A 23,245-nucleotide genomic window follows, 5' to 3' on the forward strand; every position below is an offset into this window, starting at 1 on the left:
CATTGCTTGCCCTGCCCCTTTCCTTTCCCACCTTCTTCTTCCTCTGCTCCGGCAACGAAGCGCGCCGCCGGCGAGTGATGTCTAGCTCGACTTCGGCCTCCCGCCAATCATGGACGCAGTATGGTCCACTGCCGTTGACAAGATGCCCCGATTGCCCGCGCATGGAGCCTCTGAAGCGTTTGACTTGTGTGAGGGAAGAAAATGGCAACCGTGGGCGCGAGTTTGTGAAATGCTTGAGCAAGCCACAGCCGGGGCAGGTTAGATCTGTGTTCTTGACCAATCCTATGGTCTAATTTCTCCCGATTTCTTTCTTTATTCCTCAAATTAGGGTGGTGGATCTGGGTGGTGGATCTAGGATTCATGCGCCTCCGGCCCCCTGTTTTTCAGGTTCTGAAGAAATGTGGGCATTTTGAGTGGCTCGATGACTATGTTGAAAGGTTGAAATTGGAGGGATCAACCAGAACCAAAGAGCTCAATTTTGGGGGGCGGCTTGCCGTGGAACAAGCCCCCAATTTGGCGGACAGAGCCGATCCGATGATGCACAGTGCAGAACTGAAGTGTGAATTGAAGAAAATTGGCAAGCAACTAAAGCATTTGATGGATTTTAAGCAACAAGCAAATATGATGGCTGGAGCATTTTATGGTTGTGTCATTGCTATGGGTTTATTTTACTTGATGTTCATCAATTGCTAGAATTTGTTAGAGTTTCAGTTAGTGTGTCAACTAGTTTCAGGGGTGCCCAGTAGTTTGAGTTAGCCAGGGACCATTTGTTAGATGAACTTGAATTAGTGTGAAGCAAAACTTGCTTCAATTATTGTAATGATATTCTCAGGGGCCCTATTCAGTGTTCATGCTCTGTTTCCTCTGTTTTTGTTCTTCAGTTAACAGAGTACACACCCAAATTCAGTTTCTAGTAAAAAACAAAACTAGGCTGCCGAATAGATGTTGGGCCGTGAGAAAATGGGCCATGAGAAAATAACCATGCCCAAGACCAGCCCACCCGCGTAGGGGCACCAGCCCACCTCTAACTTCGGCAAATAAAATGGGGCCCAATAAAATGTTGCTTGTCCTTTTATTTTGGCCTTTTTCTTGCACTAAATTTTGTGATGGATCATTTTTTGATGCACTAAAACTAAATGTTAATTGTTTTTATGCATGTCTACGGTTCCATGAACTAAATGAGTTGCATGCTTGCATGAAGTGCCCGAAGTAAATTAGTTTGCATTTCCTAGTTGCACCCATGTCCATAGTGGGTTTGCATGTGGCTCCAAGTTGCATGTCCATGGTTTGGCCAATATTTTGAAGATGGTGTGTGTGGTGATTGGGGTGTAGAAACCCGGGCCCGTAGCAACCCATAGCAATACACGAATAATAAGCAAAAACAACCCATAGCAATCCACAAATAATAGCACGAAACACACAATATATATAGTAGCATAACGATTATATAGAAGCATAACGATTGCAACCCATAGTTCCACGATAGCCTTACAACTCCATGATAGCCTTACAACTTAAACTACTAATAAAACTTAATAATAGTAGCATAACCATTACAACTTAAAAAACTAATATGATAGATCTATAGCAAGCTAGATAGATAGGGGGCACCAAACACGGGTTCTTCGGGTTCTTCTTCTCCTCCTCCTCCGGGGCCACCTCGCTCCTCCGGGCGCCGTCCTTCACTCCTCCCCGTTGTTGATGGGGTACGGGAGCGTGTGCATAACGCCGTTGTTGGAGAAGATGGCATTGAAATCGGTGAAGATATTGTAGGTTGTGAAAGCTATGAACTCACAACCAACCCAATACGCTCGCCCGAGGAGATGGAAAGCATCGAAAGGGTTAGTGAACGTGGCGAGGAGCCCAACCACAACGCCGTTGTGGTTGACCTTCTCAAGATGGTACACCCGAGGAGAGCCGCGGGGGAGGTGGCGGAAGCCGGCCGCATGGAAGAACTTCGTTAACTCCCTTGCGCCCCTCCACCTCGAGATCGCCCAAACCCTAAGGGTTCTCTCTACATACACTCCGGCCGGGTAGAGCCTTTCCGGCATGGTTGGGGGGAAGCGGTAGGTGGGGGCGTTGTACTGCATGGTGGCGGGGTGGCTCGAGGGCTCGATCAGGTTTGATGGAGAAGAAGGAAGAAGGAGGGCAGAGGAGGCAGAGGATGGGGTGTGGATGAGGGGGTGAGGGAGAGGAAGACGATAGTGTCCGGCTTAAATAGCCCAAGTGCGACATGTTTTCACCCCGTAGAATTAATGGGCGGGCGGCGTTTGGTGGCGCCCCATGAAAGTGTGTACACGAGCGTGGGAAACGGGCTGCGATCCTTCTGTGCCACCAGTCGCGGGTCAAGGGGGGCAGGCTCACGCACGCGTCTATGCCGTCGTGGGTCAAGGGGACACGCCTGCCCCGGGTTCTCTACGTGTGCCGCCCGTGCATTCATGTCGTAGCCCATTAATTTGCACATCTTGCTAAGGCCTGGCTAGAGGGCAACGTTCGGTCGATGGGAGACGTGACAATAATGGACGCCTTCATTTGCCCATCTTGTAACGGGCAGCACGCCGTTTGAACTGCATCGATACCCACATCGATACCCCATGCCAGTATTGCATCCTCAAAGAGGAGCACGCCATGTACAGCACGCCATGCTGCATTGTGGCCGGGTGCATGCTTTGATGCGATGATGCATCGGTTCTAATGGTAGGCATGTGACAGCTTACTGCGTCGATGGGGGTGGCGGAGCAGGGCTACATCGAGGGCATGCATGCAACGCACGGGCGCAGTTCTGCGGGTGGGCATGCATGCTGAGGGTAGGCACGGGCACGCATGCAACGATGGAAAGGGCACTGCGTAGGCTTGTTCCATGCACCGCGTCAACTCTTGCCGTTGGATTCAAATGAACGGTCCTGATGCCCCAACAAGAGAGGCTGATCCAAACCCCACCGATTCAACCAATCAGCGCGTCTCATGCGGATCGATGCACACTGTAGCTAACCCTAGCGCCTGATCTCAACCGTCCACGCACGACGATCGACGACCCGGTAGTGTGCGGGGTTTTGAGGGGTTTTGAGAGTGGTTTTGACTGATTAGGGTTGAGCATAACTAATTCAAAAAAATCAAAAAATATATAACTTGCGCACATAGTCTTATTATGTCGTATAGTAACGAGAAAAAAATATAAATATGGTTTACATACATTTTTACGAAAAATCCTTCACAAAATTGTCATTCCTCGAACAATGTAGTATGGAGTTCAAGGGAGAGTGTAGTGGGCACCCGAGAGTAGGTGGGGTTTTGAAAATGAAAACTGTGAAAACCTCACCAAAACTTCATTTTGGATTGACTAAGAAAGATCTTAACCTACTTTTCTCATTTTCATGTTTTAAACTTGTTTTATATATAATTTTCTATTAAACCTTGTTTTTTCAAAAAAAAAAAAAGAAAAGTAATTCAATAAATAGTGAGACTTTAGATTTACAGTATATAGGTAGAATAGATGTGTAGAAAAAATTATTTGGCTGGTTTAGACAAGGTGCCAAAAAAACTTGCTTAAATATGAGGTCGTTTACCCTACCTTTGGAGGTCATTTGAGACACAATTTTCATGACTATGAGTTCAACTTATCAAAAGGGCTCGGAATGATCAGCAAGCAAACATATTTAAGTTGAGGTACTTTAGATAGCATTAAAACATCAATACCCATCCCTCAAATTTGAATTTAAATTTGAATTTTATTTGGCTGGTTTAGACAAGGTACCAACAAACAAGTTAGAATAGAAATACGGGGATACATAGTGACTACCAGTACGCATCAAGTTACAAATATTGTTACATGCCCCAAATTTTCAAATTGTTCTCTGTTCTACCTCTTCCTACCACGTCGCGTGCCCTTCTTCACCTTACCACTTCTTGTTTTTGGTTCTACTACACACACAAGTTCACTGATCATCTTGGTTTTCTTCACTGGTCTTTTCAACACCTCGCCAACACCCTCGTGATCAGTGTCTTCAGTCTTAATGTTGACAGCAGTTTCAGCTTCTTCGATGTGTACCTCAACATGGGTTTCTTCAGTCTGAACCTCAACACGCTCAGGTTTAGTTTCAACCTCGAGAGCAGTTTCCTCAGTCTGAATGTTGACTGCAGCAGGATTTTCTTCAGTCTGCTCAGGCTCAGGCACACTTCTCTTCTTTCTACCGCCATTTACTCTTGCTTTTTTTGTTGGCCAACACTGTTCAACAACAAGGGGCTGACTTGCTCGCTTCCTCCTGGCCATTGGGAAAATGTTATAGATATAGTAATTGGAAAAAAGCACCAAATCAAAACACAGACAAATAAACAAGAACATACTTTGGCTTATCAGGAGTGTAACGACATTTGACAGATCCCACTCCGTGCCCAAGTTCCTGGCACAACTTGCATCTGTTTTTGTTACCTTTTTGGGCCCTTTTTGGCTTCCCATCTTTCTTTCCCTTCTTACTACTCCCACCTTTCTCAAACCATGCCTTGAATCTACTCTATTTAGGCCTGCCAGCCTTTCTTTTCATCAAGGGAGGACACATGAAAAATTCAATGTCCACTTCAGGCCACTGAGACTGATCTGTAAGTGCTGGAATTGGAGTAGCTTATGCAACTTTGAATCTTGCTACCGAATAATATTCATGCAAATATGGGTGCATGTTTATCTTCGGTTGGGATGCTAACAAGAGAATGGCATGCTCACATGGTTTACCAGTGTGTTGCCACTCGAGGCAAGTGCAATCATGCAATTCAGTGTTAACAACATGTCTCCTTCCAGTTTTGTTATCTCTAACTTCAGCACCCCAAGGTGAAGATTTTTCAACAAACAAATGTGAAAGACATCTGCTCCTATTGACCACCTGTTGTACCACTGCTGGAAGCTTATCACCTTGCAGACAATCACCTATCCTTCTTCTCAATTCCCACAACCGCATGAGCATGATCCTGATTTGGTCAACCATGTCATGCACAGGCAAATATTTTAACTCCTTCACCTTGTTGTTGCAACTCTCTGCCAAATTATTGTTGATGTGGTCACACTTGATGGCAGTGTTGAATGCTGACCTGTATCATAACAAAGAATGGTAGGTGTTCAGCCATGGACCAAACTCATCACATGCTGCCATTATCTTATCAAGATGATATTTGTGCGTTTGTCTAATGTAAGATCTTGCTGCTGGCCACATGCGCCCAAATTCTTCTCCTCTAAATTTTTTGATCAAATTCATCCACAAATGACCGAAGCACTCCCTCTGCTCACCATGTGGGAAAACATTTTTCACTGAATTTTCAAGCCCCTTACATGCATCTGTGTGTATAGCCAAAGGTGGCACTGGCCCTAGGCATCTTTTCAACTAGATCATGAACCATGTCCATGAAGCCTCTGTTTCTGACTGAAGCAAGCCAACAGCAATAGGAAACATCCAGTTATGTCCATCTAGAGCATTGCATGCTGCCAACTGACCATTCCACTTGCCTGTCAAAAATGATGAATCTATGCTCAAATATGGACGGCACCCTGCTTTGAACCCATCGATGCAAGGCTTCAAAGCCATAAAAAACTTGGAGAACTTGACTTCACCTTCGGCTGATACCTCTGTATCTATCTCCACAACACTGCCAGGTGACCTCTTTTTCACTTCTGCTTTGAATTGTAAAGCATCCTAAATGTATTTGCCCAATCACCATATAAATTTTTCATTGCCCTTTGTTTTGCCTTCCACACTGTGGTATATTTCAGTTTAATGGGGTACATCTTTTTCAAGTCTACTTTGAGTTTCTTGGCAGTAGTGTTTGGTGTTTTGGCTAAAATTGGGGTGATCTTTTCTGCAACCGAAAGTTGTGATGTCATGGTTGATATTCTCTGTGAACTTGTAATAGAAGTAAATTGATTGGGGATTTGGTTAACCCTGACAGTACTTCCATCAGGTTGCAGTCTAGCAGATATGTACCGCTTGCAAGGCTTCACACTACCATCAAATCCTCTGCACCTCGCATAAAACTTCTTTCTATCAGTCCAAACAGTCTTGGCATCAAACTCATGTTTCACTGCATAAGTCTTGAAACACATCCTAAACTCCTTCATGCTTGGGAACAACTTGCCTACTTCAATGATATGGTTTTCTTTGTCATACACATGCACCAGGTCATCATCATGTGCATCATCTACCTCATCTGCAGCTTGTTCCATCAACTGTCCATCTACTTCTTCATCAGCATTAGCAGGCAAACTAGATTCACCCCTCTCCTGCTTATCTCTGTCATCGACTGGAATGCCAAAAAGTTTGGCCATCTCAATGTCAGGCATTGGTGCAATGACCAAATCAGTAGGCTCATCTAATTCAACTACATTCCAATCAACAGTTGATGCAGTTTCAGTTTCAGTTCCAGTCACCCGTCCCTCTTCGGGTATTACTAGTTCAGTACACATAGGAATCAATGGCCTCTGTGTAGCCCACTCATCATCTACCATCTGCGCAGCCAATTGTGATGGCACACATCCAACCTCCGAAAAAATGTTCAGATCAACGAGCTCAGCAAAAAAATTAGCCCATTTGCTTGTCCAGCCATTTTGCCGATTGATTTCTTCAACAATCTGTTCACCATCTTCTATTCTCACATACTCTCCTTTCCAATCATCAAACCGCAACAGTGATACTTCTTGCTCTGGACCCCAAACAATATTCTCCTCAATTTTTTCCACTCATTTCTTCACTGCCGTCTCTCCCATGTTCTGTAGAACTTGTGGATCAATCTCTGTAAACTCAACCTCCCATTTAACAATAGTGTCTCTCTCGATGTTCTGTATGCTACCATCAACTAATTTTGCCTTTGATGGAAAGAAATTGACTGTCAATTCGAAGGTCCGAGCGGCAGCATCCCCTCTGTCAGTGGCGGACAGTGTGATCCCGTGAGAAAGAGCAAACGAGGACACCCCCTAATTGCATGCAAAATTGGATCGGAGAGAGGCGCATTACCTATTCGAAGTTGAATCTGGCAGCTCCATCTCAGTATGCCCACGGGCTCCCCTCACAACCTATCGATTCCGCAAGCGAAAACAGAGGAAAGAGCTGAGATCTACGGGCCGGAGAGAGGAACGGGAGGGCGACTAGGGTTTGAATTCACTCACCATTTTCTGAGGACGAAGGCTCCGCCGTCGTTGAGAACGAGGGCTCCGTCGCCGCCACCGAGAACGCAAGATCCGCCGCCACCGGAGAAGAAGGGGGCAGAGTGGCGGGCCTGGCACGGTCGGGCGGCAGGACACGGTCAGCTGTTTTGAGGAACAATTAAGTTGGACCCACATGTCCTAACATAAACGGGCGGGCTTGGTTGACGACCAATTTAACCACATTTAACAGCCATGTCGTGCGTGGGCTATTTACCTGCTCAAAATTGTCGCACCACAGCCATTCGCTCGAACAACGTCGCACTCTTACCAATTCACCTTAAAAACGTCGCACAGGAGCTATTGACCCGAACTGCGCAGGCTACAATTACCAGACTTGTTGGCTCCCCTGTTCTATGTGCATAGAGAAGGTATTCATAGTAATAATTATTCCCATCATGTGCAGTCTAATATACCGGTGTTGCTTTATTTTCAAACCTACATGAATCTCAATTGATCCTGGAGCAGTTCGTTGGTAAAGAATACCCGGTGAAACTAATCAATTTGCTATCTGAATAATTTCTATATGTTAAACTCGTCATCGACTGTTAGCTTCATCGGCTGTGTTTCCTTGGATGCTTTCCAAAAACGGATGTGCAGAAAGATTTCTTTCAGGAGACCGGATATCACTTAAATACGATTTATGCTACTTTTACAGTATCGTTAAATGCCGGTCGGCAGTATTAGCTTAAAAGAAACTCCCGATATCAAACTACATAATGCAATGATGGTAATATTTCCTTTTTATTGAAGGATAAGAAGTTTCATACAGATAAGAAGCAAACAGCAAATGCTAAAACACTACTAATTAGAAGAAAATTTAAATCTCTGCATGATCCAATGTCCCACGAGTTCTATTTTAATTTTGGAGTGGTGTCTGAAGCTCTACATGTATTTGGTCAAACGTAGAAATAATTGATCTTTTAACTGAGTGTATACGCTATCTATTAAGGGGCGGAGGGAGATTTTAGATTGATCTTGCTGATATGCTCCAGCACAAACAAACTGATGCATGAACATACTACACGAACATGGTTTAGACGGTTGCATCATCTTTGAATAGTTTGCTCAATGTAAAAGGCCCAATTGCTGACCTGTTCAATGCACTTAGAATGAGATTAAATTAAATCTGCTCACAAGCTAAGTGGTTGAGATTATATCTACTTATCATGTCAAGGCGTGTATCCTACCCCAAGTTGTGAAATTTCTGATCATCCACCTGCCTCACTTGCTGAATAAGTAGTAAATATCAATATCATGCCTAACACTGCTAGTGCCAGGGCACGTTTCCTACCTAGTTGGACCAAAAATTGTGCAGCCACTAAACTAAGGAGATCAATCTCAGGAGCAGCGGCGCCGAAATCTATACTACCCAGAAGAATAATCGCACATGAATACATGATTAGTTTATCAGGTTTGCTATTTCACATCTAGATGTGAAATAACTATCTCACATCTAAATCCACAGCCGTTGGATACAATAATCACGATTCCTTGTTTTAGCGCTGTGTTGGTTTCTTTCGCGATTTACGCACGTATGTCTGTGTTTGTCTGTGTGTTTGTTCAGGCCCATGTGTTCCGCCGGCCTTGTGTGTGTGTTAGGCCGTATGTTTGTTCAGCCCATGTGTTTTGTCGTTCATTTTCCCAGAAATTGTTCTAGTCTATTATCGTCTATTATCGTGCACAGAGCCGGCCAGTAGTGACGTGAGCTTAGGATCAGCTTGCAGTTTTACAATCCTCTCGTTTTTTCCCCATTTGACTCCCAGTATTTGTTTTTCTTTTTCGTTTCTGTTTTATTTTCCTTTTTTGTTTTTTATTTCATTATTTTGTTTTAAATTATACACTTTTATTCATGATTTTTTTTGTATTTATATTTTTTATTTTCACCTTTTCCTTTATTTTTTCCTTTTATTCTTTATTTATTTGTTTAAAATTCATGAACTTGTTTTCATTCTGCCATATGTTTGCTTTAAATGTCGTGCAAATCTTGATTCCATGTTATTTTGTCACATGCGTTCTGTGTCACGTTGTGTGTTTGATGTCTATTTGTCGACCTTTTCGCGCGTGTGTCTTCTGTTAGGCCGTTTTCGCAGCGCAGTCTGAGGTCTAATTTCGGATTGGTTTGTTAATTATTATCTAAATGAGAGTTAACAATTTTTCATCTAATTCATATACCATTAGATACACATGCTTCCGAGTCATGCTCGTTGTCCTTGCGTCATGTTTTTTGTTTGTCCTTCATGAAGCAATGAGACACGATATGACATTTTTTTAGTGGGCCATTATTATGTCTTGCGTATTGATTTTTTTTGTGGGCTTAGCCTTTTTGTGCAAGGACACATGTCTTTTTGTTCTCTGTTTTCTTTTATTTTGGTTTGACCGTGTAGCTAGAGAGGAGTGTAACTAGATTTTTTATTTCAGATTTGCTAAATCTAATCTAGATAAGTTTTAGCTCACCTAAGTCTATAATTGTCTGATTTTTTTCCTTTAATGTTCACGCAAACTCGATCATGCCGTCAGCTTGTTCTTGTTTGTCGCGCGTCCTCTTGTCCCGTTTATTTTGTGTCTCATGTTCTCGCATTTATTTTCACATGGGCCTATATATGTTGGTGTTTGGGGGGCTCGACTATGAAGCTTATTCCCCATCTTCTCACTGATCGATCTTTGACCGCGGTTATTTTTCCTATGTTTTATTTTTCATCCCAGTTATAGGTCCACCCTTGACATACAACTCGCATGTAGTTTGTTGCATCCTAGTTACAAAGTCGACCATTGAGTCGCAACTGGGCCCGTAGTTTCGTAGTTGTCCCAGGTGCAAGTCTACCATCGACTCGCAACTGGAGCATGTGTTTTTATTTTTCATCCCAGTTGCAGGTCCACTATTGACACGCAACTTGGCATGTAGTTTGCCTCATCCTAGTTGCAAGTCGACCCTTGACTCGCAATTAGGCTCGTAATTGTCAGACTTGCAAGCCCACTCCTGACCCACAACTGGAGCATGTGTTTTTATTTTTCATCCCAGTTGCAAGTCCAGCCTTGACTCGCAACTGGGCACATAGCTTGTTTCATCCCAGTTGCAAGTCGACCCTTGACTCGCAACTGGCTCGTAATTTCATAGTTGTCCCAGTTCCAAGTCCCCCTAGACTCATAACTGGACTCATAGTTGTCCAAGTTGCAAGCCCACCCTCTACTCACAACTAGAGCATGTGTTTTACTTTTATTCCCAGTTGCAAGTCTACCTTTTGATTGCAACTGGCTCATAGCTTGTTTCATTCGAGTTGCCAATCGTCCCTTAACTCGCAACTGGCCTCGTAGTTTCATAGTTGTCTCAGTTGCATGTCCACTCTTGACTCGCAATTGGGCTCGTAGTCGTCCCAGGTGCAAGCCCACCCTCCGAGTTGCAAGCCCACCTTTTGACTCGCAACTGGGCCTGTGTTTTGTCTTTCATCTCACTTGCAAGTTCACAATTGACTTGCAACTTGAATTGTAGTTTGTTTCATCCTAGTTGCAAGTCGACCCTTGACTCACAACTGGGCTTGTAGTTTCGTAGTTGTCCCAATTGCAAATCCGTCTTTAACTCGCCAATTGGGTTCATTACTTCTCCCAATTGCAAGCTGACCCTCGACCTACAACTAGGCACTTGTTTTGTTTTTCATCCCAGTTGCAAGTCCACCCTTGACTCGCAACTGGGACCGTAGTTTGTTTCATCCTAGTTGCAAGTTGACACAACTGGGTCATCTGTTTCATAGTTGTCTTAATTGCAAGTCCATCCTCGACTCGCAACTGGGATCATAATTTGTTGTTGTCCCAGTTGCAAGTCCACCCTCGACTCACAACTGGTCCCATAGTTTGTTGATTCCCCAGTTGCAAGTCTACCCTCGAATCGCAACTGGGATGTGTTTGTTTTTCATCCCAGTTGCAAGTCCAACCTCAACTCGCAACTCGTATCATAGTTTTATATACTTGTCTCAGTTACAGGTGCACCCTCGACTCGCAACTAGGCCTGTATTTTTTATCCCAGTTGCAAACCCACCCTTGACTCGCAACTGGCCCTGTGTTTTTGTCTTTCATCCTAGTTGCAAGTCCATCCTTGACTCACAATTAGGTCTGTAGCTTCTTTTATCCCAGTTGTAAGTCGAACCTTGACTCACAACTGGTCTCATAGTTTGTAGTTGTCCCAGTTGTAAGTCCATCCTCAACTCACAACTTGCATTTTTGTCTCTAGTTGTATGTCCACCCTCGACTTGCCACTGGTCATGATGTTTCTTTTGAATTGTAACCGGTCCTTACTTTTTTGCATTTGCTGCAAGTTCATCCTCAAGTTGCAACCGAGTATCACTTTTTCATGTCAATTGTAAGTCCACCATTTCTTACAACTAAGGGTTGACTTTTTTGGCCAGTTGTAGGTCTACCATTGATTCGTAACTCGTCCTGTAGTTTGTTTCATCCTAGTTGCAAGTCGAACCTTGAATCACGACTAGGCTCGTAATTTTATAGTTGTTCCAGTTGCAAGTCCATCCTCGACTCGCAATTGGGCTCGTAGTTGTCCACCCGCGAATCGCAACTAGTGCATGTGTTCTGTTTTTCATCCCAGTTGCAAGTCCATCCTTGACACACAACTAGACCCATAACATGTTTCATCCTAGTTGCAAGTCGAACCTTGAGTCGCAACTGGGTTCGTAGTTCCTTAGTTGTCTGAGTTACAAGTCCACATTTGACTAGCAACTAAACTCATAGTTGTCTGAGTTGCAAGCCACCCCTTGACTTGCAACTAGAGCATGTATTTTCGTCCTAGTTGCAAGTTCACCATCGACTCACAACGGGGTCGGTAGTATGTTTTTATCTTAGTTGCAAGTCGACACTCTACTCGCAACTGTGCCCAAAGTTTTTATGTTGTCCCAGTTGCAAGTCCACCCTTGACTCACAACTGGGTTCGTAGTTTTGTAGTTGTCCCAGTTGCATGTCCATCCTCGACTCGCAACTAGCTCATAGTTGTCCGAGTTGCATGTCCACCCCTCGACTCGTAACGGGTGCATGTGTTTTGTTTTTTTGTCCCAGTTGTAAGTTCACCCTTGACTTGCAATTGTAACCATATAACTTGTTTAATTCCGGTTGCAACTTGACCCTTGAGTCACTACTGGGCTCATAGTTTCGTAGTTGTCCCAGTTGCAAGTCCACACTTGACACGCAACTGAACTCATAGTTATCTGAGTTGTAAGCCACCCCTCCACTCGAAACTGAGGGCTGTGTTTTGTCCTAGTTGCAAGCTCACCCACGACTCGCAACTGGTCCGGTAATATGTTTTTCATCTCAGTTGCAAGTCCACACTCGACTCGGGATTGCGCTCGTAGTTCTTATGTTGTCCCAGTTACAATTCCACCCTCGACTCACACCTAGGTTCGTTGTTGTTTTTCCCTAGTTGTAAGTCCACCCTCGACTCACAACAAGGCCCATAGTTTTTTCTTTGTTTTGTGTTAGCTGCAAGCCCATCATAGTCATACTACTACCCTCGTAGTTGTCTTTTTGTCTCGGTTGCAAGTCCACACCCCAACTCCGCAACCTGCCCTATAGGTGTTGTGTCCCACTTGCAAGCTCAGCATCGACCCACAACTAGCCCCATAGTTATTTTCATCCTAGTTGCAAGACTAGCCTCGACCCGCAGCTGAACCACGTAGTTGTTTTTGTCTCAGTTACAAGTCCATCGTCGACTCGCAACCAAGCATGTAGTTGTGTTTCATTAGTTGCAATCTTACCCTCGACTCGCAACTGGGCTCATAATTGTTTACGTCCCAGTTGCAAGTCCACCCTCGACATGCAGCTGAGCACATAATTGTTTGTTGTATTTTCTACTGCGAGTTGCAAGCCCATGCTAGTCTATCATAACTGGGCCTCTGTGGTTGTTTTCTTCCCAATTTCAAGCCCACCCTCAACCGATCCAAATTATCGTCGACTCGCAACAGGTCCCCTAGTTATTTTTGTCCCAGTTGCAAGTTTACCCTCAACTCGCAATTGCGCCCATTTTGTTGTTGTTGTTGTTGTTGTTGTTGTTGTTGTTGTTGTTGTTGTTGTTGTTGTTGTTGTTGTTATCACAGTTGCATGTCCACCCTTGACTCGCAACTGGGGCCCATTTTTTGTTGTTGTTATCACATTTATGTGTCCCCACTCGACTCGCAAATTGGGTGTGTAGTTGTTTTCATTCGAGTAGCAAGCCACACCCTCGACTCGCAACCGGCCCGTAGGTTTTCCTCACAAGGGAGGATGCAACTGGCCTATTGTAGGAATTTCAGGCCACAAATTATGTTTGCTGACTAATTGGGAGCACAAATTCGATTTTTTTTCAACGGTGCTGTTGCAGTGAGACGTGGGCACGAAGCCTACAGAAATATGCGACACTCATGCTTTTTTTGTTGTCCTTTATTTTCAAACTAAAATACAGGAGAGGTCAACCGCGTCGTTGTTGTAGAGAGAAAAGCAATGGCCAAGCAATCAGAGCACCAAGGGCGATTTTGCTACATGATTTTCCAACAATACTTTCATTTTAAACTCTTGCACATGCAAACAAGCAATTCTGACCATGACCAATTATTCCAACAAATTAAGGGAGAGAAGGGGAGATTGTATTTGTTTGTTTTGTAAGTCGTGTCAAAACTAAGACAGTCACCGTAGAGATCATATTGTTCCCCTAAGTGCCCATCAGACTAGAAGATGCATAGAACATTGTTTGTGTTTCTTGAATCTACTTTGATTTTTGTAGTAGAATCTTGAGCCAACAACCTGCCTCCCCCCTAGAGTTGTCCAGGACCATCATCATTTCCTTCTTGTTGTTTTCCTTCCTCAACGGCACCCTCATATTAGTACATATTCCTCTGCGTAAGGGAGTGGAGCATTATATGAATGAAATGATATAATGCCATGATTTTTCTTGCTGTCATCTTCACAGAGTTGAATGCTCTCACAAACAGAGTAATTATTTTCGGGCAGTTTTTTCGGCACGGGTTTGATCAGCTTCCTCATTTTTTCCCTTTCTTTTCATCTTTTTTCAGTTGCATGAACTTTTTCCAAATTTGTTTTTTTTTAATTCATGAAATTTTTACAAATTTCTTGAACCCTATTGTGAACTCTTTTTCAAAAAAATGTTAACATTTTTAAATTCATGAAATTTTTAATTTTCACTTTTCCCCTCAAATTACGTCATTTGCCAAGTCATGACTTTTTTCAAATTCGTTAATTTTTAAGAACTATTTTTGTGAACTTTTTTCAAATTACGAACCTTCTCAAGTTGTGAACTTTTGAAAAAATTATGAACTTTTTAAAATTCATTATATTTTTATTTTAATGAACACTTTGCAAATTTATGGTTTTTTAAAGTCAACGTTTGTTGGTCAACAGTCAATGTTTTAAAATTCGCAAACTTTTCTAGATGTTCGTGAGGAAAAAAGAGCTAATAACGCCCGCAAAAAAAATGAGCTAGCAAGCAACCTGTAGCTACCTAGCAATGCATGTGTAGCAGCCTGTAGTGACTTCCCTCAAAAAAAGAACCTGTGCGACCTAGCGACCTAGCGACCTGTAGCATTCTAAAACGCGGCCTAGCAAAAAATCTGTAGCAAAAAACATATACAACCTAGCTGCCAATGGGCCACAGCCCGCTAGGGAAGGGCGTGAGCATCAAACGAGTCTCCGTCGCTTCCTACTAACACGAGATCTCGACAAACAAACAATTCGAGACCAACAAACAAACAAACAAAAAAGATCACAAAGAGTGTTTATGTCAACTTAGATGTGATATAGACTAGATGTGATATAGTCTGACCCTTAGTTTATAAGCAGGACCGGAAGAATAAACGAATCGGATACCAAAATCACCTAGAAACCGCCCCTCCTGGAGTACCAGCAGATTGGGGAACTCGATGGGCGGCGGACGGACGTACCAGGTCGCGGTGGTGGGACTGGATCACGGAGTTGAGGACGCCGACGATCTCGCCGTCGTGCGTGGCGGCGCGGAGGGAGTCGGACTTGGCGCGGAGCGCAGCGGCGGAGGGGCCAGAGGAGTGTTCCTTCATCAACAGGAAAGAGTTTTTTCAGATGGTTTTTTTAATAAAAAAAAGTATTTTTAAGGAGTTTAGAGCATCTCCAGCGTGTTCTAGAAAAAACTCTCCCAATAAGTGTGTTTAGAGGCTCCTCTAATATTTTTACAGAAATGCTAGACATCTGATGTCAGATATTTAGAGATGGTAATTGTTTTGCAAAACGTTTGATTTTTCATGCCTAAACTGAGACGGATTTTTTGGCAAAACAATAAACTGAGTCGGATTTTTTGGCAAAACAATAAACTGAGACGGACTTGCCTCGCTAATTAAACTTGTCACCCTCAACAAATATAATTTTCCATAAAAGATGTTTGATCTTTCATGCCAAAAAATGTGACGCTCACTAGATATTCAGGTCTAAAATTTATTGAAAGAGAAAGGTGTGCAGCTGCAGCAGTCCCTCTATAAACCTATCCATATAATTTGTTTTTTGCTATTTCTCTCTCCACTAGTGAATACATACATGTACAAAACCAATTGCCATAAAAAACAACTCAATTTCTTTGTATCAAACACATGTCATTCATCATACTTTCAAATCCACAAGTTTGGAAATTTACATTTTAATTCAAATTCACACATAATAAATGGTTAGAATGCATTCAATGTAATCATGAAGAAGCTTAATGTCTATTGCGCAACTTTCTTCTTGTAGACTTTGTTGAGGACTCAAGAGTAGACTGGAGAGTTTTGTAGAACAGTAGTAAATTTTTCTCAAATGGATGACCTAAGATTTACCAATCCGCGAGAGGTGTAGGAAGGAGGTGGTTCTCTCTCAAACAACTCCGCAATCAAATATCTTGTATCTTCGATACACCCAATACAGTTGTCAATTGTATAAGTGCACGACTTCAGCGAAGAGAGGGTGATATATATGTAATATATGAATAGTAGAAATAGCTTTTTATAATCTGAATAAACAAAAATAGCAAGGTAGCAGGTAATGAAAGTGAGTAAAATCGGTGTCTCAATACTTGAAAATAAGTCATAGGATTCATATTTTCACTAGTGCAATCTCTCGACATCACTAACATAACTAAACCACATTATAATACCTCAAGGTGCCACAAAGAATCACTCCGAAGTTTCTATTCTATCGGAGAAAATATGATGAAATGCGTAGGTAGCAAACCACCTTGAAGTTGCCTTTCCAATCAATATATTGAACCACCCCCAAAGTTTCACGAATAGTCGCGGAGATCGTACTACGACAACATCATATCATACATATCGTTCAACCTTTATGCCTAGATTACCTCATTGTTAGGGCGGTATCCACAAGTTAATTACTAGACACACATCTAGTGATCTCAAATCCAAAATACTCAATTCAACATAAAGAAACTTCAAAGATCAAGACTCAATTCACCACAAAAAGAATAGAGGGAGATGAACATCATAAGATCCAATTATTAATAAAGCTCATGATACAATCAACATCAGAATCAAAGTTTAAGATCGCGGGCGAGAGAGAATCGCGGCCAGAATTTTTGCCGCGACAGGTAAGGAAGAAACGGCGCAATCGCCCACGATAGCGACGCGATCTCCCGCGATTTTGGGAAGGCAGCAAATCGCGGGGTGGTTCCAGATCCGCGATAGCGGCGCGATCGCTTAGATTCGCCCGCGATTTTAAACTTTGATCAGAATACATCAAGAACATGAGAGAGAGATCAAACACATAACTACTGGTAAAACCCTCAACCCCGAGGATGAACTACTCGCACGTCACCATGAAGGCAGCAAGTTTGACGAAGATGCCTCTGTGGATGGGTTCCCCCTCCTGTAGAGTGCCGAAAAAGGCATCCAGATTGGATCGCTTCGGAACAGAGCCTTGTAGTAGCGATACAATTATTTCTGGTCTCGCTCCAAGGGTTTTGGCATATATGTGAATTTATAGGCCGGAAATTAGGTCAAACGGAGCTGCATGGCCCCACAAGCCTGAATGCCACGGCCAGGGGGTAGGTCATGCCTCCTAGGCTTGTGGGCCTCACATCTATCTTCTGGTCCTCTCCTGAAGCTTTCGGGAGAAGGAGGAGGAGCTCCGCTTGGTCGAGGAGAACGTCATAGCCGCGGCCCTTGGGCGGATGACAACAGAGGCACGGTGGCCGGCGGCGAGGAGGGCCATGGAGCAAAGTGGCAGCATAGAAGATAGGGTTTAGGTAGGGTTTGTTCAGCAAGGTGCCTGGAATGTGATTCATTTATCCCACACCGTGTTTCTTGAATAAGAAGAAATGGAATTTTTTTTGCGGGAAAGGAAATTGGTAGTTACGCATTTTCCGTCTTCTTCATTTCTTTTGTTTTTCCAATTTCTCTTTTTCGTTGGTTCCTTTTATGGTGCAGGATTTTCTTCCATAATTTGACTTTCCATCCAAAATCTTAGGAATATTTTTGTACATAACAAAGCATCATATATTGTGGAATTCTTGGAAAATACTCAGGAGTACACAAGTGCTACAATACTAATATTTCACCCTGACTACACGATCGATCATGGGAAAAAGGTTGTTTGTTAAGTGTATTTCATCAAGCACTCAGCAAACAAGCCCTTAGTTTCCTATGTGTGCCGGAGAAAACACTCGGCAAAGGGACCTCTCAGCAAGGGCTGCCTCTTGCCACCGCCTGGTCTCCTATGGTCCTTGAATCGGCTAAAAAAATAGTTAATCATGAGCGTCAATTGAACTCACAACCAACTACTACACATCCGGAGCATCATGCCAACAGGGTTCATTCCCGAGTGTGTGAAAATCTATGGTTCGTCCACAATTTAATAGTCCCACCTCGCCCATTAAAATGAAATTTCATCAGTTTTTATACTAAGCGAGTTGTTGTACCAGCAAGCTGGCTAGAAAATCATTAGAAATATGATGATGTTGTACCAGCAAGTTGTTGGGCTAGGACTTATGAACCAAACAGGGCCTTAGAGACGTGGTGCTTTAGCGCAAGCAAAATGCTACAGTATTCGCTATGTTGCATTAAGTTTCCGACTCCTTTACGCCCACAAGAGCCAAAAACTGATGCATATTCATGTCTGAACCGCACGTGGATTGCCTCCTCAACTTTTTAAGATTTTTTTTGGGGGATGAGTAGAAATCAGTGTATGTGAACTGTGATGGTTGTTTGCTTGGTGTATCTATATGGGGTGTTCACGTCAATATAGAGAGGTGAGGAGTGCGTTGCTGCTGAAGATCTCCGAAGACCACTTCCCTGGCAATATATAATTTGATGCCGGTTTCTAGTGTGTACCTTTTTATTGCAGTTCGGAAGATATCCTCCTCTCCTTTTGATATGAATATTCCAGTAGATTTTGTTGCAGGCTAATGGGACTAAAATAGGATGATGCTTATTTTGTACATAAACGGATGGGTTCATGTTCTCCTTCAATGCCAGGGCAAGTCATATGAGTTGTCAGAAAAGAAAGAGTTACCAATGCCCAAGTGATCATGATGCTATTTTATCTGATAAGTTAAACTTCTTCTCGTGTTGCGAGTTTGCTCCCTTCAGTTTTTCATTCTATTGTTGATCAAAACAATAGGATAACTGGCGAGCCAGCCGCCGTTAACAAAGACTCTGGTGAACTCCGATATGGAAGCGAGAAAGACACAATGGATAACATGCACATATCCAGGAGGGGTTGGATGCAGTAACTGGTTTCCCAGCTGGAGAAGGGATCCAATGACACGAGCGAAAAGCTCTGCAAACCACAAAAGTGAGCAAGAAAGGATTTCCGGATGTTTTATCCGGTATCCATGCCTAGCAGGCTAGCACTCGAACCTCGTGCTCACTTACACTGTGATGTCTGGTGTATGGCTACATGATAAAATCGCGTCCGAGTACGAGGTGGCAGGCATCACCTTGCACAACCTCATCTCCGCAACATGTCATTTTTTTCTCGCGTTGCAACACATGGGCACTTTGCTAGTATACTCCAACAAAATATAATATAGTGGTCTTGAAGCAGAAACATACCATTACTAGTCCAGTGGAAACAATCCATACACCAGTTGCCATTGAGCGTTCCATAAGTTGTGACATGTTCTTTTACTGTTTCTTTTGTGTTGTGCAACAAAGGAGCGCGTACAACAGCGGGAAGCACGCCGACTAAAGGATGAGTGTCTAAAAGCTCGCTAACACTTGGCATTTTCACTAATGGTGGATTCCTCTTAAGCTTCTTCAAGTCTGTCTGAGAAGTGAAGAACTAGCATATTTGTTTTGATTTCTGAAAACCCACAAAGTCACTAATCTTTACTTGGGAACAATGAAAGACAAGTCAAACACTCTCACTACTTGCAAAGCATCGTCCAGAACACAAATCAGCTGAAAAAAATGTGAACGGTTTCAGAATCCAGGCATTTTCACCAATGAGGAATTCCTTATATTTTTATTCATATAATGAGGTCTTTCTACGTTTGTGCAGAAATATGGTATAAAGTATCTCTATAAAGTATTGTGAAGCTTTATAAATCTAGGATTGTTTGGATCAAGGGAGTTCCACAACAATTTCGCACGAAACCAAACAATAATCCACAAAAATTCTTAGAACATCCTTTCCGTTCCAAAATCGCTAACCATTTTACAGCTATTTTTTTGTTTATTCTAAAGAACCCATTTACTTCCATCCAAATATACTTACCACACAATCAGAAAGTAAATGTTGCACTGATTCATCTGTAATTTGCACGTCTAGCGCCCAAAAACTGAATAACATGCACATCAAAGTACTAGCAAATACACAGAACTTCCTAGTCAGTATTGTTTTACAACAATGGAAGACAAGTACTACAGAAATGCTCAATAATGGGCGCATATGCCTGCACACAGCTTACTTCAACACCACGTGATGCACTTTGCTCGTTCATGGACCTTGGCCTGGAAGTATGACATGCAGCTATACATCTTCTTGGTTACATTCCCTTGCATGTTGTTGACATACTGATAGAATGCACACCTCCAGGTCTCGCTGTAAAACCAGAACATGCCGCAGTACAGCCAGAACCCAAAGATGAACCCAGCAGCCACAAAGCAATACAGCCACAATGCCTCCCTGCTGTCTTCAGCCTGGCTCATTCCGCTTTGCGTCGATGTCGACGAGTCTACACAGCCCTCCAAGGGGAAACCATATAACCCTGGATTGTTGCTGTATATGGATGGATCTGGGAGCGTTCGCAGCTGGTCGCTCATAGGTATCAACCCCGATAAATTATTACTCGAGAGGTTCAGAGCGGTTATGCTCTTCAAACCTGCAAAGCTTGGAGGAATTTCTCCCGAGAGTCGGTTCAGAGAAAGGTCCAAGGATTCCAGCAGTACTAGATTGCCAATGTCTTCGGGAATGCAGCCTAACAAATGATTTCCTGATAAGTTCAGATACCTCAGCCCAAGAAGGGTTGTGAGCCCATTTGGAATCTCTTGTGAAAGAGAGTTGCCAGATAAGTCGATACCCACAATACCTACCATTAGGATTGGGAAACCATGATCCACACCTTTCCAAACTATTTGAATCTGCCCACTAATTATCTCCAATCTTAGATTATTGTCCAAGACAATGTCTCCTGCATTATGTACCATGCCAGTAAAATTGGCAAAATTGTCTGGAATGGGTCCAATGAGATTATTTTTTGACAAGTCCAATACATGGAGTTGCTGGAATTTTAATATCTGGTGGGGTATGATTCCATCAAACATATTTGATGATAATCGAAGAACAATGAGATTTGGCAAGCTCTTGCTTACCCAAGAAGGTATTCTACCAGAGAAATTATTGCCTCCAAGATCTAGAGTGATAAGGTTTTTGCATTTCCTAAGACCCAAAGGAAAGGTTCCTTCGAAATGGTTATTGGCTAGGCGTAAACAGACAAGATTATCGTTGCAAGTCTTCCAAAAGGGAACTACACCACTGAAAGAATTGCTAGAAAGATCCATGTATCCCAAACTTGGCATGTCCCACAAACACTTGGGGAGACCTCCATCTAATAAATTGTTTGATAGGTCTAGGAAGCTTAAATAAGTAGAGTTACAAATGAATACCTTGCCCCCATCTGTGAGAAGCGTGCCATACAAGTGATTTTGACCCAAAGTCATCATGCGAAGCTCCCATGGATGCTCGCCAACACAGTCCTTTATATCTGCAACAATGTTGTTTGCCGTGAAGTCAACAAACATCAGGGATGTGCAGTTTCGGAAGGTCTGGTGGTGAATGCCCGTGAATCCATTGGACCTAGCACTGACAATACTCAGTCGTCCTCCTACACAAATGGATGACGGGAACAGCCCGGAGAAGTTGTTCATTTCAATATCAACTGTCTCCAGGAGGCTGCTATTCCCAAGCTCGGGGACGATGTGGCCTCCGAGCTGGTTTTCTGACAGAGACAATTCCTGGAGTGACACCAAATTAGAGATGGTACCTGGTAGCTGCCCTTGTAAATAGTTAGACCATAAGCTCATGATGTTTAGTTGTGTCATGTTTCCAATCTCAAGTGGGATGCTCCCTGTCAGATTGTTCCCTTGCATGCTGAGCACGCGGAGCTTCACGAGCACCCCAATTGTTGGTGGAATTGACCCGGTCAAAGTAACCGAGTAAAGATGGAGCTCCTCCAAGGTCGTCAAGTTACCAATCTCTTGAGGTAGATTGCTATCGAGCCCCAGGTATAATAGATACAGTGCGGAAAGGTGCTTCAGCTGTCCAATGCTGCGCGGAATGGCACCCCTCAAAGACAGATTATTGAAGATATACAACCGGGCCAAGCTCGTCAGGTTGCCAATCCCTGCTGGAATTGTACCATATAGACCATTGCTGCTCAAGGTGAGATTCTTCAGGTGGGGAAAAGCCGAGAAGTCGAACCTGTCAAGTGTGCCGTTCAAACTTGCCTCCATAAAATGGAGCCCTGTCATGTGCCCAGCCGAGTTGCAAGTGATGTGCGTCCACTTGCAAAGGCTGGTGGAGTTGGCCAACGACCATGATCCAAGGGAGTCATCCGCACTGACCAAGCTAGCCTTCCAATTCACTAGCGCTTCAGCTTCACGCCGGATGCCTGCTCTCACCGTCACCGGCGCGGCAGCACATAGTAGCAGACAGGTGCAAGAGAGCAGGAAGAGGCCTACGGGGTGGAGTTTCATAGTGGCTTTGGCTTCGGTATGGGTGGTGCTTCCCTGGTGCAGAGGATATAAAACCTTGGGATGAGCCAGCCAGCCGCCCGGCCGGACATTACAGTGGTGGTAGGGACCTCGTAGCTTACAAATGGCACATTATGAAGTGCTGTTAATTTAGATTAAGGAGAAGCTACGCGCTACTATTTTATAGAATCCTCATGAGAATAGGAAATTACATATCACATAGTGTATATATGCATGTGTCACTATCAGGCTGCCACTTGGAAGTCATGGCAACCTTTTTTTTAACCCTGGTTCTTACAGAACCCAACTGATATGTCAAACAGTGTGGAAACTAACACTTGATAGGTTTCATAGATGCACGAATGATCAAGGTCCATGAAACACGTTGAAGTAGATGGCCAGTACTGACCAAGATTTTGGTTACCGAGGAGGTCATTTTTCTCGTGGGTGACTGGGAAAGGCGGATACCACAGTTACCGCGAAATTCCGAGCAAATGTCGGACGAAATTTTATTTCAAATTTTGAATTCGAATTTTTGGGACCAAGAACTAAAAAATTCGAGTATTTGACAGCATGCCTACTGTATTATCCCCCTAACATATGTCATAAGTTCAGAACAAAGTTCATTGGTTCTTTGGAAGTTCAAGAACAATGAATCTATAACAACAACAAAAATGAACGGTTGAGTTATACATCAGCTGCAATACCTGACCTTTAGGTGATAATTATTGAATTAACATTATAGTTTGCTCTATTATATAACATCCTTTTCTCAATTGAATTTGTTATGCATCAAAGTAAAAGCACAAATTTCTAGATGTTCTTCGTGTCTGTAAAAAATTCTTTAGACAATGCACAAATTTCTAGGCTA

General features: G+C 43.2%; 1 protein-coding gene across 1 annotated transcript; it reads right to left on the reverse strand.

Moving 5' to 3' along the window:
• Nucleotides 1-6,718: 6,718 nt before the first annotated feature.
• LOC119271832 (MDIS1-interacting receptor like kinase 2-like) lies at nucleotides 6,719-22,377 on the reverse strand. Its single transcript, XM_037553499.1, has 7 exons — nucleotides 21,666-22,377; nucleotides 21,375-21,620; nucleotides 20,111-21,026; nucleotides 19,898-19,961; nucleotides 15,109-15,234; nucleotides 6,993-7,051; nucleotides 6,719-6,899 (listed from the first exon to the last, which is right to left on the reverse strand). The coding sequence occupies exons 1-7, from the start codon at nucleotides 22,375-22,377 to the stop codon at nucleotides 6,719-6,721; spliced, it is 2,304 nt and encodes a 767-aa protein (XP_037409396.1).
• Between the last annotated feature and the right edge of the window lie 868 nt (nucleotides 22,378-23,245).

Source organism: Triticum dicoccoides, chromosome 3A, assembly GCF_002162155.2.
Source record: "Triticum dicoccoides isolate Atlit2015 ecotype Zavitan chromosome 3A, WEW_v2.0, whole genome shotgun sequence".
Taxonomy (NCBI): Eukaryota; Viridiplantae; Streptophyta; class Magnoliopsida; order Poales; family Poaceae; genus Triticum; species Triticum dicoccoides.